Source organism: Fusarium oxysporum, chromosome 7 (genome assembly GCF_000149955.1).
Source record: "Fusarium oxysporum f. sp. lycopersici 4287 chromosome 7, whole genome shotgun sequence".
In the NCBI taxonomy this organism is placed as follows: Eukaryota; Fungi; Ascomycota; class Sordariomycetes; order Hypocreales; family Nectriaceae; genus Fusarium; species Fusarium oxysporum.
The window spans coordinates 2,992,850-3,007,982 of NC_030992.1; the positions used below are offsets into that span (position 1 = coordinate 2,992,850).

The window sequence follows — 15,133 nt, forward strand, 5'->3', positions numbered from 1 at the left end:
TCAACGGCAGTTGGAGCAAGATCCTTAGGGGTGGTGATGCTATCTGGGCAGCCGAATTCAGCTTGGATGGACGATACTTGGCCGTCGCAGGAAAGGATCAGATCGTACGAGTGTTTGCTGTGATATCTACGCCGGAGGAACGCAAAGCACACGAGGAAGAGGAGGCACAAAATGGTACTCATGGCGAGAAGCTTAGTGCTCCTGTCTTCCGCACAAAGCCTGTGCGAGAATTCAAGGAACACAATGGCGAGGTGCTTGCCTTGAGCTGGAGCAAGAACAACTTTTTGCTATCCTCTTCCATGGACAAGACCGTAAAGTTATGGCATATGAGCAGGAGTGATTGCTTGTGTACTTTTGTGCACAAGGATCTGGTCACGTCGATCGCCTTCCACCCTACAGACGATCGATTCTTTCTTGCAGGATCACTGGATGCGCAACTACGATTATGGAGCATTCCGGACAAGAGCGTCGCTTTCCAAGCACCTGTGGGTGAATTCATTACTGCGGTAGCATTTTCCCCCGACGGAAATATTGCTATATGTGGTGTGCTGAGTGGTCTATGTACTTTCTACGCTACCGAGGGCTTGAAGCTCAAGTACCAAATTCACGTCCGCTCATCAAGGGGCAAAAATGCCAAAGGAAGCAAAATCACTGGCATTCGAACTATGACGATACCGTCAGGACCCGAAGCTGGGACGGTCAAGGTCCTGGTTACTTCGAACGACTCTCGAGTTCGAGTGTATAACCTAAACGACAAAGTGATCCAGGTTAAGTACAAGGGACTGGAAAACCAGTCAAGCCAAATTAATGCACGCTTCAGCGACGATGGCAGCTATATTATCTGCGGCAGCGAGGATCGGAAGGCCTACATCTGGAAGCTCGGTGGCCAAGACGAGATCAAGGATAAGCAGCCATACGAAACATTCGATGCTCACCCCGAGGTCGTCACCACGGCTTTGATGGCTCCGTCAAAGAGTCGGCAGCTATTGAGTGCTTCTGGGGATCCTATCTATGACTTGTGCAACCCGCCACCCGTGATGCTGCGAAGCCTCGAAGAAAGCACGCCAAGCCATTCGGCTTTGTCAGACGAAGACCACGGCGACTCGCTTCACAGCAACAAAAAGCCCGAAGAAACACCAGCATACATCGAGCGCTCAAGGCATCTGGACGGAAATATCATCATCACCACTGATAGAACTGGAAAGATCAAGGTTTTCAGACAGGACTGTGCCCATAAGAAGCGCCAGCAAGGACTCTGGGAGTCAGGGTTCTCGATTGGGAAACCGTCTCTCTGGTGTCGGTAGGAGTGGCAGTGTCATGACGAGAACGAGTGCGAGCAGTCGTGTGCAATCGAGACGTGGATCACTTAACATTCCTGGTCCCAATCCGATCCAACTCCAGCATGCTTCTGACAGAATTAACAGCTGGCGTCAGGATATCGATGGAGAAAGACCCAGCATGAACAATACGCCAGCTCGAAGCGAGCGATCTATGTCTCCTACCAAACCGGGACAGTCACCGATCAACTCAACGGCCAACCTGGCACCAGAATCTCGAAGGAAGCCCTTACCGACGAGTCCAATCAGCCGCCCAACTCCTACAAGTCCTACCGGCAGTGGTCTATCTAACCGCACCACAGTCAGAGCTTCACATGACCGGGAGAGAAACGGCATCACAAGCCCACCAACCCCAAGTTTCAGTCTTATCAGTGCCTCTGATTCTGAGGGTGTTAACGACAAGGAGGGCAGTTTCTGGAATTTGAGCAGATGGAGAAGTTCACGTCAAAGCCTCCGCTACTCGTCGGCGTTGAACTCACCTACAAATCCCAACGGATCGCCAAACCCCGGTCATAGTCGCTCTGGAAGCCAGTTTCTCAGCGTTAGAGAGAGATCCTCGCCAAGAATGAGTCTGGGTGTTGACGAGCTGAAGCCACCTCGCCAAGATGTTGCAAACCGGCGCAGATCAGCAGGACCAAGGTTGACATCGAGGCTTTCGGTTCAAGGTGATCAGAAGAATGGTTTCGAGGATCAAATCGAACCACATGAGGAAATCACACCAAGTAAGAAACGAGTGGATTCTGGCGTCGGCCGCATTAGTGATGAGTCGGCGGATTCAGTTGTTCAATCTTACTGAGATACGACATGGGAATGATATATCTCAGCAGCATTTGTTGGAGTTGGCGTTTGTTTTGCTTATAGGGGCTTGATCGTATACCACTTGGAAAGGCGTCTGATAGGGTGTTTACACATCGAACCCTGTACAATAACTTACTTGACTTTTTCTTGTGTCAAAGAGGATAGGAATCTTGCAGGGGGAGGTTCGAAAAGGGGGCTCAAGAGAAGATTCCAGAGAAGTAAGAGGAGTCTGACGATGGCATGAGTTCTGGAATCCTTAGCATAGCGAGATATGAAGTCTCGGATTACACGGCCAACAATGAGCCACAGCGAACATTTACTTGATATCACAGTACGTATATACAATTTACCTCTAGAGGTAACAAAAAAAAAAAAGAATTACAAATATTTCACAAAGAGACAAGAATTGCGTTGAAGTGATCAGGTGTATTTCTAGCTAAGCAATGCAACCCATCCTCCTCAAAGCCTTGCGCTTTCGCATAGCCATATGTCGCAATCCTAGCTCATGATGGTTTTCGCCTTGGTGAATGGCGTCCGTGATGTGCGCCTTGTTTATAGGGGGGTATCCTTGCGAATCTGCGTTCTTAACGCCATTTGCTCTGTAGTGTTTTTATTTTTCGCCCGAGGCTTTCCATCTAGAAGTTCTCATCGGTCTTGAGGGTGTTCTCCTCGGCGGGCTTCTCGGCAGCACCGCCGGTAGCCTTGTCGGCGTAGGTCTTGACAGCGGCAGTCAGCTTGGGGGGGACAGCGCCGAGCAGATCGCTGGCCTTGTCGCCGTTCTCGAAGAAGAAGAAGGCAGGGATGGAGCGGATGCCGAGCTCAAAGGCGAGATCGGGGACGTCGTCGGTGTCGAACTTGGCGAAGGCGTACTTGTCGGACTTGTGCTCGGCGGCCTGCTTGTTGAAGATAGGGGAGATGGCCTTGCAGGGACCGCACCATGAGGCGTGGGCTTGGAGAGCGACGTAGGGAGTAGTCTTGACGAGCTCGTCGAATTGTGCCTTGGACTTGATCTCGACAACAGCGGAGGAGGGGGCAGCCATTTTGAAAGGTGTGGTGTGGTTTTGGTGGTATAGGTGTTGGTCTGTAAGTGTGGTTTGTTTGGTGTCGAAGGGTTGAGGGGTTTTGGTGGGGGGATTGTGTTTATATAACTAAGTAAATATGATATGGAGGGGTAGAATTCAAAAGGTCAAGATGGATCTACTGTAGCGGAGTGGATACGTTTTTATACTTGGTTATTCAGGCTTCTAGAAGCTCCAGTTTCGCGATTGATTACTCTACCTGGTCTACTCAGATACTCAATTATTCAGGAACCCGGGAGTCGGTGGTGGTGAACATGACAGGCACTATGACACAATCGTGAAATTTCGGAGAGGCTGACGTGGGGTTCCTTGGGCCGAGTGCCGCTGAATGAATGGAATTGACTGCTGACAAAACAGGCCCAACCGAGTTTAATGGCCCAATGGCCGAGCTATGTCCATGGAACGTATTCCATGCGTAACGGAAGCCATTTGGAATCAAACTACGGTCCGCGAATACGACGGATCTGTATGGGGCGAAGGGAGGCTTGAATTTATCAGCAATACAGGGTCCAACCAAGGCAAAGCTTTGTTGTAATCAGATTGTCTTACAACTCATGCCTCGGCCTGATTGTTATAAGACATACAATCCAAGTCTCACTCAACCTTTTGGCTTTGGCAATCACCGCGATTTCATCATGCTCATGCCGTGCGGCAGTCATGATCAAAGGCCTTAGATCAAAGACAGGTACATTCTGGTGGAGTTTCCCTCTTTACCTTACTTGTATCATCTCTAGTCATATGATCTATAGAAATACACAAAATAACTTGAGAGGTCCAATACGACTTACTCCTCTCGCACTCATACTTTGATTCTTCCCATTGCAATGATCCCTTTCATCCCACAAAAGGCTTTGCGCCGGTAAATTCTCGGAAAGCCCCGCGTCATGGCGGGGTTCGGTAGTCTCCAATTTATTTTTTTCCTGCAGTCGATTTGGAGGGGCACCAAAAAGACGGCGATAACTAAAAATTCATTCTTTTTGTGGTTTCAATTTGTAGATCGAACCAAAGAACACCGCATATTCCAATCATGGCAAAGAGAACTGCTGAGGCCGATCACGGCGATGCCCTCAAGGGCGGCGAACGCCCTGAGAAGATGGACATTGACGACAACACCAAGGAGATGGGAGAGTTTGAAGATGAGTTCGAGGATGAGTTCGAGAGCGAGGATGAGATTCTTGAGGCTGGCGTTGATGGACGACCTGATGCTGAGCGCGAGGCTGAAGAGAAGGGTAAGTCATTATCCCTGAACAGCTCAGAATTCAGTCTAATGCTGTGAACAGATGCCATGGAAGTCGACCAAGGAACCTTCATCGTCGGACGAAGCAAACTCGAACCCGGCCAGACCCTCGCCCCCGATCTGACAACCTACGAGATGCTGCACAACCTCAGCACACCCTGGCCATGCCTTTCTTTCGATATCATCCGCGATGACCTTGGCGACAACCGCAAGGCCTACCCTGCTACCATGTACACTGTCTCTGGAACACAAGCCGAGACTGGAAAGGCCTCTGACAACCAGATCATGGTTATGAAGTTCAGCGGTCTCAGCAAGATGGACCGTGGTGACGAGGGTTCTGATTCGGAGGACGATGATGACGAGGACTCTGACCCTATCCTGGAGAGCAAGTCTATCCCTCTCAACTCTACGACCAACCGTATCCGCGCCCACCAGATTCCTAGCCAAGAGGCTGGACGACCTGGAACTACCCTCACTGCTACGATGACCGAGTCAAGCAACGTCTTTATCCACGACATTACTCCCCACCTCGCCTCCTTCGACAACCCCGGAACTACTATCTCCGCTCAGCAGAACAAGCCTATCTCTACTGTCCGCGCCCACAAGACCGAAGGTTACGCCGTTGACTGGTCTCCCACAGTTCCTGGTGGTAAGCTCCTCACGGGTGACAACGACGGTCTCATTTACGTGACAACACGCACCGATGGAGGCGGCTGGGTCACCGACAACCGACCTTTCCAGGGCCACACCAGCAGTGTCGAGGAGCTCCAGTGGTCACCCTCCGAGCAATCTGTCTTTGCCTCTGCTTCAAGCGACGGCACCATTCGCATCTGGGACGTGCGATCCAAGTCCCGTAAGCCCGCTATCACCATGCAGGTTTCAAATGTCGACGTCAATGTCATGTCTTGGTCGCGCCAGACAACTCATCTGCTCGCCTCCGGAGACGACAACGGTGCATGGGGCGTTTGGGATCTCCGACAATGGAAGGCCAGCTCCGACAAGCCCCAGCCCATCGCCAGCTTCAACTTCAACAAGGAGCAGATCACAAGCATTGAGTGGCATCCCACCGACGACTCCATCGTCGCCGTGGCCGCTGGTGATAACACCGTCACACTGTGGGATCTTGCTGTCGAGCTTGATGACGAGGAGAGCAAGGACACAGCGGGTGTCAAGGACGTGCCGCCCCAGCTGTTGTTCGTGCACTACCTCAAGGATGTGAAGGAGGTGCACTGGCACCCTCAGATCACGGGTAGCTTGGTCGCCACAGGAGAGGAGTTCAGCGTCTTCAGGACCATCAGCGTATAAGGTGTCTATCTGTGGGACGAAATGACTGGGACGGAAAAGTTTACAGACAGATTCACAGTGGATCTGTTATTGATTGAACGGCATGGCACGGCGTATAATGAGATCTCCTTTGTCGAATTTGATAGATAAATGACTATGTTTTCCTTTGGACTTTACTCTGTTTGGTGTTAAGAATCTGTGAAATGTTTCGATGTTTCTCATCCTTGCAAAAGTAAGCTGAGGCTCCAGTGCACGTAAAACAAGCTAATCTTTAATCTTATATAATCCTGCTCTAAATTCTCATCGGCACTCTTCATGAAACACTTCTTAGTTTTTAAACCAGGTCAAGGATTCAACTGAAGTCCCAATTAACATTTTACTGTTCTCCATACACACTACCGTAGGATCACGGAGCTGAATAACTAGCAAAACGCCAGTCTATAAACTAAGACTACATCTCTTCCTCCGTCTACCCTGGAGCCGAAACTACACCATATCGCTAAAACCACAATATACCATGTAATCCCCATCATATCTCAAACACAATGACGACTGCATCTTTTCGTAGGGCTAGACTATTGATTCTAACGGTCCTCCCGCTAGAGACTTCGACTCGAACCAACGAGTCCCAGCCCAGCGGTAGCGATCCTCCCCCGCGCCTAGAAACATGTCAAACCAAGGGAGCCCGCCGTTCCAGAACGGTCTTTTTTTCCTTTTCTTGAGCGAAAGAATGAAATGCCTTACGCCACAAAATGCTTCTATGGAAAAGGGGGTGGAATGTCACTCAATATGCTTAAAACGGGGTTGAGAGCGAAAATTGGGTTAATCTGACATGGCTCAGCCCTGTTCTGCAGGAGATAGGGGTGAGATGAGATTTCTGGAAGATGAAGGAGGAGCATGGAGATTAATGCATGACTTTAAGTCGAGATGAAATTATGGATAAGTTTAATTATTGGCAGGTGATTTGTTAAAGATACTTTCGGTCTTTTACTGTACAAGACATGGCGTCGTTAGTGAAGACTCACACGATGCACTGATGTAACGTTGGGCTTATGTAGCCTCTTGTGTACGTTACTGTAGTGTAGTGCTGTGCAACATGACATGCCATGCCATGCGAGATCTGTGCCAAGGCCACGCCGTTAAACGTTAACCAGTCTCCCATGTCAACGGACAGGGCTGAGCCGTGTTCCCTTTATGCTGGACGTCATGAAGGCTCGAGCGTTGTCTGTTGGTTCGTCTTCACTACTAGGTAGCCCTGCGCCATTGTTGTTGACATTATGTTTGCAATAGCAAAAAGACAGTGTATTGAAGCAGGTCTATAAACGCTTTTAAATGACACCCTAAAACCCCATCGAGATAGCGAGCTCTTGCCCCCGACGTTATACAAAAAAATGTCTACATTACTTGTGTCGTTCAAATACCGTGGAACGGTACATTATTGTCGTTCAGGTCTAACCAGACTAAATGGAAATATTGGCCAAAAATGGCTAATTAGCTAATGAACCTTGCAGAATGGTGACAGCAGCCCTAACAAGCCATCGCCGTGCCATGTCAAATTTACTTTGATGGCTCTCGGCTCTCAGCTGTAGGAAGAGCGTTCTTCTTGGCCTCATTCTCCTTGACCTTGGCCCAAGCATAAACGATACCCGAGACGAAACCGATGAAGATGGCTGAAACACTTCCAACGGTAACGGGAGCAGCGAAGAAGACGAGACCAGAGACGGCGATGGGCAGCTTGTTGAGAGCACCAACCATGGAGTAGGTGGTGGAAGAGGTGACTCGGATGCACCAGGCGGAGCAGTAAGAAATGAAGATAGCGGCCAGACCAGAGTAGATGATGCCGACGAAGATACGGTTGCGCGAGTCCTCGGGGAAGTTCTTGGCGAAGTTGGCGCTGGACCAGTCCTCAGTGACGAGAGAGAAGAAGACAAGGACGGGAATGGTGAGAAGGTTGTTGTAGTACATGGCTATCGATTTGTTAGCAGTTGTTCTCTCATGCAGTGTTTTTGAGCGCAACCCTGAGGTTGCGCCCAGAGGATAAACGTACTGTCCCAATCCTTGAAGTTCATCTTGTGGATAACCTTGCGCATGCCCAAAACATAAGAAGCAGAGCAGAAGACGTTCATCGCCATCCAGAAGTAACCGGCATTCAGAGTCGCAAGCGCATCAGCATCACCAGTAGTAGCGCTGTAGTCACCAGAGATAGCGCTCTTGATATCAGCCCAGGCAGCAACCACAGAGCTCAGAACCATGAGACCGAAAGAAGAGAGGGCGATGGGTGTGACGGAACCACCAAACCAGAGGACCTCACCATAAGCAATGGCGATGATGGTCAAGTTCTTGAAGATGGTGTAGACAGGCACGGAGAGGTACTGCAGAGCCTTGGTGCTTGTGTAGATCATACCAACAAGGACGAGCGAAATTGGGTACCCTGTTCGGATCGCATTAGCCATTGCCCCTCATTCGTGAAAAGCAGTTACAACGTACACTTCTTGATGCGGTCCATCTCAAGGGGAGCAAGGGACTTGATCATGCCAAATTGTTTGCATGCTGTGATGGCAACAATACAGACAATGGACTACAGAGACACCGAGTTAATTGGCATTCCTTAAACTCAGGGAATAGCGAAAAACACACCTGAACAGCGAGGTAGAAGAAAGTAAGGTTCCATGATGTACCAGACACAACATACTTGTTGACGACGGTCATGGAAATAGAAGACAGACAGTAAGCAAGAATAGAGAATGGCCCGCTGTTCTCGATCTTGTTCATGAAGCCTGAAGGCTGCGCGGGGAGGGCATCAGTGCCTGGACCGCGGCCAACAAGGGAGTCGTTCTCCTTGTCACCATCACCAATGTTGTTCTCGTTGGCAGACTCGGGCATCTTGGCAACGAAGTCGTCGTTCTTCTTGTTCTGGTCAGCCATGGCTGCGGCGTCGAGTCGGTCGGTCGGTCGGTCGCAAGCGATTAAACGGCTTCTAAAAAAAGAGTGGACGAACGGCCGAAATGTCGTTCAACAGTGATTCAATGCGTAGCAGAGAATGACGAATCTCGAAAAGAACACGAAGCGATACGATACGATATGCGGGACAGGACAAGACAAGACGAGAAAAGCGAAGGGCTCCAGATAAAAAATCGATCCAGTCAATCAACCAAAGGCCACCGTGGAGATGCCAAGTCAAGTGAGTGGATAGGGATAGGGAGGGATAGGGAATAAGAGAAAAAAGGGTGTATCACTGTAACTTCTGCTGCACGGTACAATTGAGGGAAGTGAGGAAAAGGGGGCTTGCGTCCGTTCTTGGCCAACTTGGCTACATTCAACTAAGGCGATAAGAATCCCGGTAAGACCTTTTCCACTCTTTTTTTTCTTGCGCCGCGTAAGAGTCAATAATCGCATCTTCTATCTATCTTCATATACTGTATAAGTGAATAACCCCGCTGTGTGAACCTTACTGGGATACGAAGTTGATGAGGCCGACTGTCGACGTCAGGAACCCACATCCCGGCCGAGGGTCCCTGGCACTCCAAACTGGCTGCAGACAGAGTCTGCTTGGATATATACATATGCCACAGAGGAATAGGGGGCTGCAACGATTATCATCAAAATCAGAGACTCTGCATCCCTGCCGAGACAATCTGTGGATGGGTCATGGGTGCGGTGCAGGCGCGTGGTCGTGGCGCACTTTGAACGCATCCATCATCGAATCGCCCGAGTGGAGGAACCAGCCGGGACCAAGTTCAAGCCCAGGAGATGGAGGTGGGTGAATGTGGATTAGGTATGGATGGGATGGGAGACACTAAGTTAGAGCCTAGAGGTTGGTACCGACTTAGAAGGGCTAGGATGCTATGCTATGGGGATGGGGGGTCGCATCTTTTCATTCCCAAGTTCAAAAGACGTTTCAATATACTTTCTTTTTCTCTTTCCCTTCCATTGCATTTTCCATCTTGTCTTTTCGCCGCTTTTGCTTGCTTCGTTAAGCCCAGCCCGTGATAGAAATATCCGGGTGTTCCACTCCTTTTCCACAACCATAACTCTAACCTAAAACATCTACTTCCATGAGTTCATCATGTTGCCTGCGATGAACCGCTTCACACGCATCGCGCTAGCCGTGATGGCTGTGCTCTTTGTCTTCGCTATATTGGTGTCTTACCAGGCGCCCGAGAGCTTTAAGGATCATTTACCAAGCGCAGACTGGCATTGGCCTTCGAAAGGCGACAATGTCACTATCGACGAGCCCCCAAAGCCTACCGACGCCGCTGGCGCCGTGGGTGCTGGAGAGGAGGACACAGAGTTGGACAAGGACCCCAACACAGACATCTCCTACGATTTGACTCGAGCTCCTACACCGGGTTGTGAGAACATCGTCAACGATTTACAGCAACGTCTCATCCATGCCTACCAGAAGAGGTTCGAAGGAATTCGCTATGCCAACATCTGGGGTTATCTCGAGACGGAGAACAAGGGTGATGCTGCGATTTGGTCCGCACAGCAGATTCTGCTGAGTATCCTTGGAATCGAGACTATGGAAGCCTGCCGGTAAGGATCTCGCCTGTACCACGTTGGACAGCATCAATACTAATGTAATGTGTTACAGCTTCATGTACAAGGACTGCGACATTGCAAAGTTCCGCAGAAAGTTGGAGGAGCACCGCCCACACTCTGGTATCATCATGGCTGGTGGTGGCAACTTCAACGATTACTACTGGGAGGACCAACCTTCGCGCATGAACATGATTGAGAACTTCCTCAATGTCTCCATCCGAGCTTTCCCCCAGAGTATCTACATGACCAACCCCGAGAGGATTGACAAGACCAGAAAGGCTTTCACCAAGCACCACGATTTGCAGTTGGCTGCTCGTGACAAGCCCAGCTACGACTGGCTCATGGACAACTTTGGACAGACTGAGGGTATTCAGAGTGATCTTGTTCCTGATATTGCTTTCATGTGGGGCAACCGATCTGACTTTCGACACAATACAAAGAAGACGTTAGTATTGCCAGCCTAACCGTTGAACTAAAGCTAACTTTATACCTAGCCACGATATTCTGATTCTCGCCCGAAAGGATGCCGAGATTTCTGACGGTGACTCTGCTGGCATTGAGTTTGGCGAGGGCAAGGTCGACCTAGGTGGCAGCATCGGCAACGTAACATACAACAAGGTCGACTGGAAGTTCACCAAGACCCCTTCGATCGACGATGACGCCGAACGCGAGGAGGGTAAGAACCAGCGAGCGTGGGCCAAGTCGATGGCAGGCTTTGAGCTCTTGGGCTCTGCTCACTTCGTCATCACCGACCGTCTCCACGGTCACATTCTATCGACAGTTATCGGCGTACCACACGTGCTGATGGATAGCAAGTTGGGTAAGAACCTCAACTTCCACAACACATGGACGCGCGATTGCGGCTGCACCAAGATTACAAAGAGCATCGACTCTGCGTTTGATGTGGCGCGCATGTACTTTGAGCAGGAGGTCAAGGATGGCCTCAGGGCTGTTGACCCGCCCAAGCCCAAGTCTGTACCTACACCTACTCCCCAGGCTGAGGCTGGCTCATCATGATGAACTGGCTAGCAGCCAGATATAATGTTTTCCTTACTACCCATACCCAGCATTGGAGCTCTTTATTATTGCCAATGGTATTTTTCTGCTTAGAGTTGAATGGTTGCCCCGAGCCGGCTGGGGGATATTCTGCTATTTTGATGGGAGACACTTAACATACACATACATACCAACATGTCACCCATCTCATCATGATGGAGCAGGCCTATCTTGTCTGGGGCACTGAATGGGGAACGGAACAGGGGATACCATGCATGGCGCTACCATATTGTGTTTAATTTCGTCACCGCATCTTAGATTTTTTACTCGTCTTTTTACAGTTATGTCCTTGCCTGTCTGAACAAGAATTGAGACAGAGCGAAAAAAGAAAATCGCATACACTGCGCCTCGCGTTTCGTTGCGAGCTGTACAATAACGAAACCAAGAATAAAACAATCATCACCTCACCCAAGTCTCACGTTGTTCACAGAGTGGCCAGTTCAGGGCCCATTATTCGCAAACGTGATTGATACACGCATCGCCAAGCATTCAATGCCTTACTCAGGTTTCACATAATCATCATCCGGGCGGAGCAGCTTGTACATCTTCATCAAAGGGCCGTCCACTTTTTCTTTCCCTCGATTATTTATTTCGGGGCTAAGATTCCTTATAATGCAACTCACCGAAATCTGCCCTGTCTTAATCAAGAAAATGACGAGCACGGAGGAAGTGAGAACTAAGACCTTAGGGATCGTCTCTCTAAGCTGAAACGCTCCATGGATTCCTCCAGTCGGTCCCTGGCCACTGAGGCGAGTTTGTGTGATTATCACGTGGAGAATATCCCTACATCGGAGTAATGAAGGGAAGAGCAGAGAAATGAAGGTAGTATTCGGCTGAGGAGATAATGGAAGATCATGGACGGGGGAGGACAAGGTGATGGGTTATGCGTGGCTACAGCAAAACCTGATTATTGATATCTTGGCTCTTGTCTCGCTTCCCATTTACTCTTGGCTACGGTTCAGTACATTACAATAAGGTATCCTCGGGCGTTATCTTGCATCTGCAGTAAGGTATGGGGAGGTATTCCGGTGGAGTCTCATGCATTACTCGCGCCTCGAGTGCGTTTGTGCAAACAATCAACGGCTGACTGAGTCGGCATGGCACTGATCATCCTTCCGAAGCTTACAGCGGGTAATACTGTAAAACAAAACATCGAATCCATCCATCCATTCATTCAAACTGACTGCAACCCTTAGCACATAGACTTAAAAATTGGCTTATTTGTTTGAGTTTTAGTAAGGGGTCATCCTACCTTATTCGCCCGACAGGGGACCAATGGCGGAGGTTTGATCAACACCTGCATTTCCCAGAATCTCTACGTCACTCGCAAGAGCCTCTGTAGCTGCATATCCCCAGTGACTAGAGGGACCCCCCACAACTGGCATAAGCGCTATCCTGCAGAGTTCCCACCAAGTAATTCCTCCCACTTCCCATCATTGCAGCAGATGCAGTGCCACTCTCCGCCTTGTCACAGCCGCCGATTCTTCGCCAACACCCCACGTCCTGTTAGTTAAGTTAAAGCCAAGCTAAGGCCAATGTCAAATCTCATCAACGAACCTCCGTCCCCTGGCCCGGCATGGGCTCCAGCACAATAACCCCTCGATGGCAGTACTTCGGTAGAGCTTCCAGGGAACAAGGCCCATGACCCAGAAGGTCAAGGAACATAGTCAAGATGGAGTATAGCGATGGTTCTCGAGTCCTCTCATTCGTTAGTGAGGCTAAAGCAATATCCAGTGTCCAAGTTTAAAACCAAGGCCAAGGTGTGGTGCCAGATTACCCTGCTCTCCACTGGGATAACGCGTTCGATCCATTTAAGCAACGCAAGCAGGCAAACGGAACCCCCCTATTCCGCCTGTGGCACTAGATACACGCACTACTTCTCACTGACGACACCCTAGTCTTTAGTCTTGGGTGGTTCTCTGTGCCTGCGTATTTGGGCCTTAGTGCGGAAATAGACTTGATCAATCAATCAACAAAACCTCCGGACAGCCCGTATTTGCCAGCCTCTCCCCTCAGAGAGTCTTGACTTTTTCATACATCTTCGTGTTTTTTGGTTCCTAGTCCGAGTTGAGAGAGAGAAGACCCTTGGAAGCTTGTTCACTCGGAAACTCGCTTCAGACATTCGTTTACCCACATCACGTTGACTGACTTGGTTGTTGTTTTTTTATATTACTACTCTACTCTACTCTACTCTCTTCTCTCGTATTCTTCTTACTCTTTCATATCCATTTTCGTTTCATTACCTTATCTTCCCTTACATTGCATTACATTCACACTATTGTGGTTGTCGTTGGTTCTACACATAAGTCGACATAAACCTTAATATCTTTTGTCACAATGGCTGCCGCCGAACAACCTCAGGTCGAGAACCGTCCCCCGCCTTCACGGATGAGAGTCGCCCTGGTGGTGCTCTTCCATTCATCATGTGCTATCTGGAGCACTATTCTATCCAAGTCGGCCCTCAATGGCGTTGAGGCCCCCGTCACATTGCTTGCTCTTCAGACAACGATACAAGTAGTACTACTCACAATTATTGGAGTTGCTACAGGATGGGTCAAGCTGTACAGACCACTCAATGTAAGTGACACAACTGAATGTCTCTTTGGTTAAAGACCGTCAATTAACATATAATCTCAGGCTTGGATTGCTCTTCTACCCCTCACGGTCGCACGTCTTATTGGAATCTTGGCCAAGACATACTGCCTCGCCTCAGTCAACGCCTCCGTCTACCAGATCGCCCGTGGTCTTCTACTACCATTTACTCTCTTCCTGTCTCTGCTGGTTCTCCGACCTCGTCCTTACTACCCTCCTATCTCTCTCGTCGGCTGCGCTATGGTCATGGCTGGTTTCGGAACTGGAATGATGGCCGACTACAGCCAGATGCTCACCTCCGGCAAGGGTGTTCTCCTCGGTGTCGGATCCAGTTTCACCACTGCCGTCGAGTCCGTTGTCGTCAAGCGATTCCTCGGTAAGAGCCAGGAGGGTATGTGGCAGATGGTCTGGATGTCCAACTGTATGGCCATCCTTTTCTATATTCCTCTCTTCCCTCTTTCTGGAGAGATGAGCACTATGAGCAGCCTTTTCACCGTCGAGTCCGTGGATGTCGCCCGCCAGTTCCTCAGCTCCGCCTGTTTGACCGGTGTCTCAGCCTTCCTCCTCACCATCGCTACCTTTATGCAAATCGAGGTCACTAGCCCGACCACACATATGATCGTCACTGCCGCTCGAGGTGTCGCCCAGAGCTCTCTCGCCGTTGTTCTGCTCGGCGAGGTTTTGACTGCCGACCGCGCCGGCAGCATGGCTCTTATTCTTGCCGGAAGTGCCCTCTACGGCTGGGCCCGAGACCGATACCAGCAGGCCAAGAAGGCCGCTGGCAGCTACCAGCTTCTGCCTCGCGAAGAGGAGGGCCGAGCCGAAATGGTGGACAGCAAGGAAGCCAAAGATCTCAAGCTATAAGATCTTCACTTCCTCTTGCTGGTCATGAGATGAAATAACATATACCATTTCCTTTTTCTTTTATTATTCTTGGGTATGGCGGGCTTCATCATGACGACAGGTGTTTGGATGATCAGGTTTTCGGCATACTTTTTTCAGATTCTATATACCTTAGACATAGAGACGATTTACTATGTAATCTGGGGTATCCAGTTTAGCCCTTATTTTTCTCCCTCAGCAGTGCGCAACGAGGGAGAGAAGCTTCAAGATCAAAAATACACGTTTATATCAAACTTGTCTGAGCTCCGCAGTGAAAAGTGTACACGTAAGAGAAACTGAAGAAAGACATTGTTCATCTGATCTTG

The 15,133-nt window shown here is 49.7% G+C and overlaps 7 protein-coding genes across 7 annotated transcripts; 5 read left to right on the plus strand and 2 right to left on the minus strand.

The window, feature by feature from the left end:
• Positions 1–326: 326 nt before the first annotated feature.
• On the plus strand, positions 327–1,304 carry FOXG_10348 (uncharacterized protein; the record flags this gene model as incomplete). The annotated part of the gene is made up of 1 exon (XM_018389653.1): positions 327–1,304. One exon carries the CDS (start codon positions 327–329, stop codon positions 1,302–1,304), a length of 978 nt encoding a protein of 325 aa, XP_018247970.1.
• A 13-nt stretch (positions 1,305–1,317) lies between these two features.
• On the plus strand, positions 1,318–2,133 carry FOXG_20283 (uncharacterized protein; the record flags this gene model as incomplete). The annotated part of the gene is made up of 1 exon (XM_018400555.1): positions 1,318–2,133. The coding sequence occupies one exon, from the start codon at positions 1,318–1,320 to the stop codon at positions 2,131–2,133; it is 816 nt and encodes a 271-aa protein (XP_018247971.1).
• Positions 2,134–2,541: 408 nt separating this feature from the next.
• Positions 2,542–3,483, minus strand: FOXG_10349 (thioredoxin 1). Its single transcript, XM_018389654.1, has one exon. The coding sequence runs from the start codon at positions 3,173–3,175 to the stop codon at positions 2,771–2,773; it is 405 nt and encodes a 134-aa protein (XP_018247972.1). The 5' UTR covers positions 3,176–3,483; the 3' UTR covers positions 2,542–2,770.
• Positions 3,484–3,747: 264 nt separating this feature from the next.
• Positions 3,748–5,936, plus strand: FOXG_10350 (uncharacterized protein). Its single transcript, XM_018389655.1, has 2 exons — positions 3,748–4,443; positions 4,495–5,936. Exons 1-2 carry the CDS (start codon positions 4,242–4,244, stop codon positions 5,754–5,756), a joined length of 1,464 nt encoding a protein of 487 aa, XP_018247973.1. The 5' UTR covers positions 3,748–4,241; the 3' UTR covers positions 5,757–5,936.
• A 979-nt stretch (positions 5,937–6,915) lies between these two features.
• On the minus strand, positions 6,916–9,561 carry FOXG_10351 (GDP-mannose transporter). Its single transcript, XM_018389656.1, has 4 exons — positions 8,373–9,561; positions 8,223–8,313; positions 7,783–8,166; positions 6,916–7,702 (listed from the first exon to the last, which is right to left on the minus strand). The coding sequence occupies exons 1-4, from the start codon at positions 8,658–8,660 to the stop codon at positions 7,293–7,295; spliced, it is 1,173 nt and encodes a 390-aa protein (XP_018247974.1). The 5' UTR covers positions 8,661–9,561; the 3' UTR covers positions 6,916–7,292.
• On the plus strand, positions 9,188–12,582 carry FOXG_10352 (uncharacterized protein). Its single transcript, XM_018389657.1, has 3 exons — positions 9,188–10,271; positions 10,330–10,722; positions 10,772–12,582. Exons 1-3 carry the CDS (start codon positions 9,802–9,804, stop codon positions 11,292–11,294), a joined length of 1,386 nt encoding a protein of 461 aa, XP_018247975.1. The 5' UTR covers positions 9,188–9,801; the 3' UTR covers positions 11,295–12,582.
• Positions 12,583–12,600: 18 nt separating this feature from the next.
• FOXG_10353 (uncharacterized protein) lies at positions 12,601–15,072 on the plus strand. Its single transcript, XM_018389658.1, has 2 exons — positions 12,601–13,910; positions 13,971–15,072. The coding sequence occupies exons 1-2, from the start codon at positions 13,671–13,673 to the stop codon at positions 14,787–14,789; spliced, it is 1,059 nt and encodes a 352-aa protein (XP_018247976.1). The 5' UTR covers positions 12,601–13,670; the 3' UTR covers positions 14,790–15,072.
• The last annotated feature ends 61 nt before the right edge of the window (positions 15,073–15,133 follow it).